General features: G+C 42.5%; 1 protein-coding gene across 1 annotated transcript; it reads right to left on the bottom strand.

Moving 5' to 3' along the window:
• Window positions 1-7,201: 7,201 nt before the first annotated feature.
• LOC119905062 (putative uncharacterized protein DDB_G0271606) lies at window positions 7,202-10,113 on the bottom strand. The gene is made up of 3 exons (XM_038721771.1): window positions 9,600-10,113; window positions 9,152-9,552; window positions 7,202-8,893 (listed from the first exon to the last, which is right to left on the bottom strand). Exons 1-3 carry the CDS (start codon window positions 10,111-10,113, stop codon window positions 7,202-7,204), a joined length of 2,607 nt encoding a protein of 868 aa, XP_038577699.1.
• Between the last annotated feature and the right edge of the window lie 200 nt (window positions 10,114-10,313).

Below are 10,313 nucleotides of genomic sequence, written 5' to 3'. Positions count from 1 at the left end.
CGCTTAATTGCAAATAGCCTTCAGTATAATTGGTGCTGCAGGTAGTGATGCCATAATAACAACATAGTGGTAAATATGCATATGTTCATTTTTTATTCATTCATTCTTGTCAAAGATACCTGCTGTTTAATAAACCAATCAATGTCAAGTAGAGGGAGAAGCAGCCCACCCAGATGATGACGACAGGATGCAGGTCTGTCATGTAAAGTCCTTTAGTGCGGTCGCAGAATTGCAGCGTGAAACCAAACCAAAACTAACCGAATGTATCAAAAAGTATCAAAACATGAACTTTGGTTCAGACTTTCAGGTGTGAAAGCCCCCTGAGACTGTGGGCCTCCCTTCGGACAAAGCTTAGGAAAAAGGTGCCCCCTCTCCACCCTCCTTAGTGCCTCCCCTGGGGTAAATGATGTTGATGAAAAGATACTCTTGAATTCACCACTTGCCTCAATAAAAAGCATCCACCTGCTGTAGTTTTTATCAAACAAACAGGGGGATATAGTGCCTTTAATGTTTGCTGTAGATGCATTCACTTCTGGTTTGACCCTGTGCATGAGACTTGTTGACAGGAAGGAAAATATTAAATATCACGAGACTCAAACTACAAGGAACTTGGTTCACTTGAGCAGACGGGACAGTAAGAAGTTTATTTTACCAAGAAAACTCAGATACGAGTGAAGCCATAGCAGAAACAAATAATTTCATGGGCTTTTAGCAGTCTCTGAAAACTCTTTCCTTATCATTGCTCGCCCCACAAGATTGTTAACAACCCACAGACTGAGTTGTTTTCCCCCGTACTTGTTGATCGTTACCATGGAAACACAGATAACCTGTGGGGGTGGGGAAAAGGGAACATGACATGAGTCAATCTTCAATTAACATGAGATTTTCATAGACAAAACAAAAACCCCACAGAAACAATCAGACTTTGTTTCCACTCCAGTTCCTCCTGTAGGATTTTCCCAAAAAATTTAACTCATCATTTGCAGGTTCAAAATAAAACTGAATGTTTTTGCAAAGTTTTGAACACGAGCACGAGCAGCAGAGGATTCCTGCAACAAAGAAAACCCAGGTGCAGGAGGTGAATTTTATACTTCATGTAGTTCATGATTTTGTCCACTGGGTGCCGCTGTATTCTGTGGTAAGTTGTAAACATGGTTTGTGGAGGATTTTTTGTGTGTAATGCAGTGATAGATTCACGTTCTCCATTTCATCTCAAAGCTGTTGCAGGTGGTGAGATCGGGGGGGTTCTGACGAGTGTGTCCACATACTTTTGGCCGTATAGTTCACATCTGGTATCAATTTCTCGTGAGCATAAGACACACAGGGTTACTGAGGTTTTTACTGTTGTGACTCAGATTCTTAATTCTTTTTTTTTGTCTTGTGAAACTACAGAACTGAAACATTAGTTGTTTAATCCGTCAGTCGGCTGACAGAAATAGAATCAACAACACCTATGATAATTGAATAATAATTTTAAAACATTAGCAAATATGACAGAAACATCTGGTTTCAACTTCTCAAATATGAAAATTAGCTGCTTCTCTTTGTCTTCTACAATATCTTTGAAGCCTTTAAATCATTTTGATATCACACCAACTTCATCGTCATTGCCACTCCGGGCTCCCTTCCCTGGAAACTGCATTATGAAACTTTGGCTTCCTGGAAACTAAACTGTTCACGACAACGGTGTAGTGCTTTACGGCACAAAGATGATTCTTCAGCAAGTTATAAGAAGCAAAAAAAGTACACAATTAATGACATACAACAAAAAGATAGAAAAACAAGAAAGTTAAAAACAAGACAGTTAAGCACAAGTGCCCCTATACAGACTCAAATGCCAAAGAATAAAAATGCGTTTTAAGACGAGACTTAAAAGTCTTGATGGTGGGGAACGATATGATAACCAAGGGTAGTTTATTCCACAGTCTTGGTGCCACCACTGAAAAGGCACGGACACCCTTTGTTTTCATATGAGACTGTGGGATGGCTAAATGGGATTGGTTTGATGATTTAAGGGGTCTGGCAGAGTGACAAAACATTAGGAGATCCAAAATATAAGATGGAGCAGGTCCATGTAGTGCCTTAAAACAATTAACATCACCTTAAAAATCAACTCTATATTTGACTGGTAACCAGTGAGGAGAGGCCAATATTGGGGAGATATGGCCCCTCTTCCTTCTACCACTCAACAATCTAGTAGCTGCATTTTGAACAAGATTCAAGCGTGATAATGACAAGATGCCAGTGTACAAGGAATTGCAGTAATCATTTTGAGATGTCCAAGTCCTTAACAGAGAGAATGGATTACAGTTTTGCTATGGTCCTTAAATGGAAAAAGCTACTTTGACAACACACAAAGAGGTGCACGTTTGTGGACAAGGGGCCCAGATTTTGCGATAATTCCACAAATGAGTTGGGGGAGCCAAATAATATTACTTCTGTCTATTCTCATTTAGTTGGAGAAAGTTTATTGCCATCCAATGCTTAATATCATTTAGACAGTTAAAAATGGACTTTGAATCACCTGGTTTCAGTGGTAAGTACAGCAGTGTATCATCAGCATAGCAGTGGTATGATATGTTTACGGAGAATGGAGGCCAAAGGGGGCCTATACAAAGCAACCAAGATCGAACCTTACGGCACTCCGCATTTAATTGCTGCTGAAGAGGAGGAACTGTTACCAATGTTAACAGAAAAGGTTGTATCTTTAAAGTAGGAGTGAAACCACTGTAGCACAACACCCTGGAAGTCCAGGAGTACGTAATGATCTATAGTGTCAAAAGCAGCGATGAGGTCAAGCAAGAGTAAAATAGCACAATTTCCAGTCAGTGGTGCTGCCAGGCAATAATATCTAGCTGTAGTACCAGCGGCTACAGTTTCAGGACCCCCACAATCCTGGGACGCAGTTCTAGGACCAAAGTTCTTTTGAGACAGCACCATCGAGTGAATTGGTGGTGGTCATGCACAGCAACACAAAGGAGGTTAACCCTGTCTGCACGGTCAGCTGTATGGTTAACCGGTCAACATGCATATAATCCAAAACTTAGGTTTAGGCACAGACCCTGTGATGGTTAGGGTAAGGGTAATTGACTTTGGGTGTCGGCTGTCAAGAGAACAGCTAGTTAGCCAGCCAGCTAGCTGGCAGTACCAAAGTAAACAAGAGTCCTACAAGTGCAGTTCCAGTCCTAGGATTGCGGTCCTGAAACTGCAGCCTCTGTCGATGTTTGGTACCTATCGAGATGTGCTACTTAGCGGTTCTGCGCATGTGTATGACCCACAACCGTGGTCTGTTTCCACGCCTATAAATCTGTGTATCCTGCTGTTGGGCATGCTGTTGAGACAGTGGCTGATTGTCAGCAATATAAAAAATATCAGAATATGCTACCCCTGATATCTTAAATAAAGATGGCATAGTATAGTATTTCACCAGATGCAAAACACCTGAGCAGGCGGCGCTCAGGTGGCTATAAAGGACTCCCTCTTTTCTCCTGGCCTGCCAACTGCTTCTGTTTTGTTTGGTTCTTTGTTTTCTACACACTCCACTCACACATACACTGCATACAGTACATACTGATCTGACAGACACCTACAATTGTGTATTTTGCTTAATTTACTCATTAAAATCTCTATTATTATTTTCAGACTGTGTGGTTTCCTGCTCTTGTCACCTACTGTTGAGCCAGGTTGTGACATAATATAATCAAAAAACAGAAGATGTCATAATACCGTGAAAGTTATAACTTTATGGGATTGGAAAAGGGAACATATAAGGTAGCATTTTTCTATAGGGCAGAGCGACTCTGCTTTCAATTTGCGCTACGGTAGCATTTTTGGACAAGGCAGCAAATCATCAGAACACCGGTACTGCAGCTACATACTACTCTCACCGGGGTGACCACCAATTTTATTAGGGTGGCTGTGGTCCACATTGAACAGAATTTCTGAGAAATCACCATTCAACAAACAAACACTTTCAGATTGTGTATTTAAATAACACATCTGTGTATGAAAGACAAGTATCTCTGTTCTGTGATGTCTGTAATCTTGAGTAGGTTTGTTCCCAGTAAATGTTTTGTTTGTAGTCAGTGCACTCTTTCAAATAAAACCTTTAGTCTTTTTAAAGAAAAAGTCAACTAGTGTATTTGAAGAACAGTTAATTACAGAACACAGATACCCATTAAACAGGATTTTTCACTCAAAACGTTAACTGAACTGGTTTTAGTCTCTGGACATTAGATAATCAGTAACATTAACCGTAAAATAAGAAACCAAAGTATATCTGTCAGGGATTCAGGTGAGTGCAAACAGGAGAGAGTCCAAAAGCTACACACACGCACACTAGAGAGGCGACGTCAAATTCAGGATTTTAATTTAAGAGACAGGTCCAAAATGATCAAACAGGCAGTTCCAACTAAAGGCAGGACACACATCACACTACACGTGACAATGACCGGACAGATACTGAAGGGAAACGGCAAACATTTAACAGCACAGGTGTGAGGGATCAGGACTAACGAGACAGCAGGGGAACATACAAAACACAGGTTCCTGAACAATAAAAACAGGCCATATCAGAACGTCATGTAACAGATCAATAACAACCTGATTCAGACACAATCAGACAGATCGCAAATAAACTTCAAACAGGGAAAACAGACTGAAGCTCGGATTAAACATAAAGTCATTAACTAAGTCACAGAACGGGGAACTAAGATAAGAGACAAAACAGATCTGGAAGGACAAGAACACAAAACTACACTCCTAACAATATCAGTCTGTGATCATATTTTAACATATAGTTTTCAACTAGTATTTATACTGCATAATAGAAGTCCCAATATTCAGTTATGGCTTTTGGTTTTAGTGTGCCACCCCAGGTTTTTCAGTGGCCCCATCTGGCCACCCCTAGGAAAATTCTCTGGGCCGCCACCAAACAACAACAACAAATCATTCAGTACCTTAGGCAGTGCTGTTTCTGTGCTCTGATGTTCCCAGAAACCTGACTGAAAGCTGTCCAGCACATTGTTTTCAGTTAAAAATGAGGAGAGTCGAGAAAGAACGACCTTCTCCAACATTTTGGACATTCAAGATGATTTAGAAATGGGCCTAAAATTATTGAAATTTTAATAAGTAGTTTTTTAAAAGTGGATAAACAATTCCATTTAAAAGAGGGCTAATTACTACAGATGAAAGACTAGGACCAACACCATCTAAAACCTCTTTGAAGAGATGCGAGGGGACAGTGTCTGCGGGGGCAAAAGTAGGCTTCACAGCTGAGAGAAACAGGGCATGGGACTCGCTCAGATGTGTCAACATACCAGATCTAATGACGTCAGTCTTGTCAACAAAAACAAGAATTTCTCTGTAATTTCAGAGGCAGCATCAGGGAGTGCAGCAGCATGGTTTACTGCAGTGTTCATGACACTAAGCAACGTGTTAGGGCTGTGTGCAGCTATATATATCTGTATCTGTATCAATATCTGAGAAATACTTTTTTCTCAGTATTTTGTTGGACAGTTGCAGTTTATTCTTCTTGCAGTTCCTCTCTGCCTTCATGCACTCTTGTCTAAGGGCAGGGGTCTCACTATTAGGGCTGGGCAATAAAACAATAATGATAATTTAATTTTCCTCAATAACAACATAATAAAGGTTCAATAAATCATCAATAAATATTTCATTTGAATCATGAACAAATTAGCACTTAATTTTTCTATTAAAATATTTATTTTGTTGAAAAAAAGAGGCCTGAAAAAAGATTAACTAATGATATTTTAAAAAAAAGATAATAGTTTTGAATGTTCTACCTCAGACTTGTGAAGTGATCCACTGTTTGGCATCAGGTGTTCTGCCTTTAAACTTGAAAGAAATAATGATTTGACATTGATCACACACACACTTGCATGCACAATTTAGAAATCCTGTCCAGACGCATTTTTTAGGCCGGGGAAAACAGGACATATGGTCATTCTGTTATTATAACTGGTAACTAAGAACAGTTTAACTTGTGTATCTCCCAAATACTACAGCCACCAACAGGTGTCTGATCTACAGATGTAAACTTCAGGGTTACTGATTCCTGTTGGGCCTTTCTCTCATCAGTGCTTCAGATTCTCCAGAAATGTTGGATTGTCCTGTAAAGATGTTCAGCAGCAAGTTAGTACAGTGAAAAATATATAAAATATACATTTCCACCAACAGTCAGAAGCTTGATCTCTCTGTGGTTCGTCCTCATGGACAAACAGAGAAAAGGTTTCTGTGTTTTTGTGTTGGAGGAGTAAAACCTGATGCAGCAGCGACCTCTAGTGATCACGGTGATCCAGTACATCTCAGCTGGGTGTAGCAGCTGCTACAACAGATCTGACTTCACCCAGCTGTGATGTCGGCTGTGTTCAGAGGTTCAACGGAGACCAGAGCAGCTGCTGTCTGTTACTCTTTGAATGGTCAGAATCAGAAAACTTTATTGGTCCCTGAAGGGAAATTCTTTGTTACAGATACTGACTTGCCCATCAAGGCACGAAAGGAACAGAAATAGTAGAAGTTGGTAAATACAGAGCATAAGAAGGTGTAAAAACTGTAAATTATAATAAATGTGGATATATAGAGAATTGCCAGAAGTGCAATGATAAATAGCAGGAATGAATAAATAGTGTAACATAGATACTCACTGTTACAGCTCTTCACAAGTCAAAGGCATATCTAGGCATTCTGCAGAAATCTGCATGATTGTTTGTCACTGTGTGTATTTAGATGTAGATGCAGATAAAACATGTTTTATTATTAAAATACAGGCCTCAGTTATTTAAGTGTTTGTACTTAGTACAAGGTTGAGGTACTTGTATTTTACTTAATACTTATTTATATTGTAGTTTTTCCTTCACTGCATTTGTCAGACAGCTTTAGTTTAAAATGAAGACTTTAAACAATCCTGTTTGGAGAAAACACAATTGAAAGTGTGCGAAGAAGTGAATTAATATTGTGAATACAGAATAATAAATAAAAAACTAAAAAAAACAAAGTACAGAGCTGATATTTGGTGTCTAGTCTCTGACCCTGTCACTGCTCAGACGGATACACCAAGCTCACATACTTTTGGCAACGCACTGTATATGTGTGCTGTGATGAACGGAAACTATTTATCAGGTTGATGAGACACAGATTTTACTGTATATATTCAAGGGCCTGTAGGGGTGGGGATCGGGATTCAGTAAACGAGGTTGGACTGTTGTTTGAGGTTGGACTGTAGTTTGACGTTGGACTGCTGTTTGAGGTTGGACTGTTGTTTGAGGTTGGACTGCTGTTTGAGGTTGGACTGTTGTTTGAGGTTGGACTGCTGTTTGAGGTTGGACTGCTGTTTGAGGTTGGACTGTAGTTTGAGGTTGGACTGTAGATTGAGGTTGGACTGTAGTTTGAGGTTGGACTGCTGTTTGAGGTTGGACTGTAGTTTGAGGTTGGACTGTAGATTGAGGTTGGACTGTAGTTTGAGGTTGGACTGCTGTTTGAGGTTGGACTGTAGATTGAGGTTGGACTGTTGTTTGAGGTTGGACTGTAGATTGAGGTTGGACTGTTGTTTGAGGTTGGACTGTTGTTTGAGGTTGGACTGTTGTTTGAGGTTGGACTGTAGTTTGAGGTTGGACTGCTGTTTGAGGTTGGACTGTAGATTGAGGTTGGACTGTTGTTTGAGGTTGGACTGTAGATTGAGGTTGGACTGTTGTTTGAGGTTGGACTGTAGTTTGAGGTTGGACTGCTGTTTGAGGTTGGACTGTAGATTGAGGTTGGACTGTTGTTTGAGGTTGGACTGTAGATTGAGGTTGGACTGTTGTTTGAGGTTGGACTGCTGTTTGAGGTTGGACTGCTGTTTGAGGTTGGACTGTAGTTTGAGGTTGGACTGTAGATTGAGGTTGGACTGTAGTTTGAGGTTGGACTGTTGTTTGAGGTTGGACTGTAGATTGAGGTTGGACTGTTGTTTGAGGTTGGACTGTAGATTGAGGTTGGACTGTTGTTTGAGGTTGGACTGTAGTTTGAGGTTGGACTGCTGTTTGAGGTTGGACTGTAGATTGAGGTTGGACTGTTGTTTGAGGTTGGACTGTAGATTGAGGTTGGACTGTTGTTTGAGGTTGGACTGTAGTTTGAGGTTGGACTGTAGATTGAGGTTGGACTGTAGTTTGAGGTTGGACTGCTGTTTGAGGTTGGACTGTAGATTGAGGTTGGACTGTTGTTTGAGGTTGGACTGTAGATTGAGGTTGGACTGTTGTTTGAGGTTGGACTGTTGTTTGAGGTTGGACTGTAGATTGAGGTTGGACTGTTGTTTGAGGTTGGACTGTAGATTGAGGTTGGACTGTTGTTTGAGGTTGGACTGTAGATTGAGGTTGGACTGTTGTTTGAGGTTGGACTGTTGTTTGAGGTTGGACTGTTGTTTGAGGTTGGACTGTAGTTTGAGGTTGGACTGTTGTTTGAGGTTGGACTGTTGTTTGAGGTTGGACTGTAGTTTGAGGTTGGACTGTTGTTTGAGGTTGGACTGCAGTTTGAGGTTGGACTGTTGTTTGAGGTTGGACTGTTGTTTGAGGTTGGACTGTAGTTTGAGGTTGGACTGTAGTTTGACGTTGGACTGTAGTTTGAGGTTGGACTGTAGTTTGAGGTTGGACTGCTGTTTGAGGTTGGACTGTAGATTGAGGTTGGACTGTTGTTTGAGGTTGGACTGTAGATTGAGGTTGGACTGTTGTTTGAGGTTGGACTGTTGTTTGAGGTTGGACTGTTGTTTGAGATTGGACTGTAGTTTGAGGTTGGACTGTTGTTTGAGGTTGGACTGCAGTTTGAGGTTGGACTGTTGTTTGAGGTTGGACTGTTGTTTGAGGTTGGACTGTAGTTTGAGGTTGGACTGTAGTTTGAGGTTGGACTGTCAACATGGCATCCACAAAAAGAGCTTCTTGTAGCCAGCGATAGACTAACTCAGGTGTCTGACAGCATCCTGGAGAGGATCTCCACCAGGGACTCCTGGTGACCCCCTTTGTTTTTAACAGGAAACTGAGAGGTGAGTTGTTGCAGGAAGAGGCCCATGGAAACAAGGGGGAGGAGTTTGTTGTGGAGTTACTCCGCCGACTGAGACCACATGTCAAACGCATACCAGCAACACACTGCAGTGGACGATGTTTACCTGCTCCTGTGGTTGCCCTGGCTGTTGCTCCTGTTGTTGCTCCTGTTGTTGCTCCGGTTGTTGCTCCTGAGGTTGCCCTGGCTGTTGCTCCTGTTGTTGCTCCTGTGGTTGCCCTGGCTGTTGCTTCTGTTGTTGCTCCTGAGGTTGCCCTGGCTGTTGCTCCTGTTGTTGATCCTGTTGTTGCTCCTGTGGTTGCCCCGGCTGTTGCTCTTGTTGTTGCTCCTGTGGTTGCCCTGGCTGTTGCTCCTGTTGTTGCTCCTGAGGTTGCCCCAGCTGTTGCTCCTGTGGTTGCCCCGGCTGTTGCTCCTGTTGTTGCTCCTGAGGTTGCCCTGGCTGTTGCTCCTGTTTTTGCTCCTGTGGTTTCCCCGGCTGTTGCTCCTGTTGTTGCTCCTGAGGTTGCCCTGGCTGTCGCCCTGGCTGTTGCTCCTGTTGTTGCTCCTGAGGTTGCCCTGGCTGTTGATCCTGTTGTTGCTCCTGTTGTTGCCCTGGCTGTTGATCCTGTTGTTGCTCCTGTGGTTGCCCTGGCTGTTGCTCCTGTTGTTGCTCCTGAGGTTGCCCTGGCTGTTGCTCCTGTTGTTGCTCCTGAGGTTGCCCTGGCTGTTGCTCCTGTTGTTGCTCCTGTGGTTGCCCTGGCTGTTGCTCCTGTTGTTGCTCCTGAGGTTGCCCTGGCTGTTGCTCCTGTTGTTGCTCCTGTGGTTGCCCTGGCTGTTGCTCCTGTTGTTGCTCCTGTGGTTGCCCCGGCTGTTGCTCCTGTGGTTGCCCCGGCTGTTGCTCCTGTTGTTGCTCCTGTGGTTGCCCTGGCTGTTGCTCCTGTTGTTGCTCCTGTGGTTTCCCCGGCTGTTGCTCCTGTTGTTGCTCCTGTGGTTGCCCTGGCTGTTGCCCTGGCTGTTGCTCTGGCGGTTGCTGCAGCCAGAGCATTTTAAACAAGCATTTCTTGGCTTTTCCTTGATAGTGCCATTCATTCTCTTTACCTCTCCTGAGCTCTGGGGGGTGATAAGAAACATGCAACTTCTAATCCACCCTTTAACAATCAGGCGTACATTAATGAGAGCATTCAGGGCGCATGAAAAAGAAATGCTGCTTTTCTATGAAGATGAAAAAGACAAATACATCTGAAACAAACTGAAGTACTGAATCTGTAGGAAACTGCTGGTACAAAAAC

This window comes from Micropterus salmoides, unplaced genomic scaffold (genome assembly GCF_014851395.1).
Source record: "Micropterus salmoides isolate LMB-PRFRI ecotype aquatic unplaced genomic scaffold, ASM1485139v1 Ms_hic_scaffold_16, whole genome shotgun sequence".
Taxonomy (NCBI): Eukaryota; Metazoa; Chordata; class Actinopteri; order Centrarchiformes; family Centrarchidae; genus Micropterus; species Micropterus salmoides.
Note: the sequence above shows the minus strand (reverse complement) of the source record. Positions and strands in the feature narration are given on the sequence as shown.

Coding starts and splice junctions, on each gene's coding strand:
- LOC119905062 (XM_038721771.1), bottom strand. CDS start 10,113: ATGAATGGCACTATCAAGGAAAAGCCAAGAAATGCTTGTTTAAAATGC. Junction 9,553..9,599: donor CAACAGGATCAACAGCCAGG/GCAACCTCAGGA, acceptor GGCGACAGCCAG/GGCAACCTCAGGAGCAACAA. Junction 8,894..9,151: donor CAGGGCAACCACAGGAGCAG/GTAAACATCGTC, acceptor CCATGTTGACAG/TCCAACCTCAAACTACAGTC.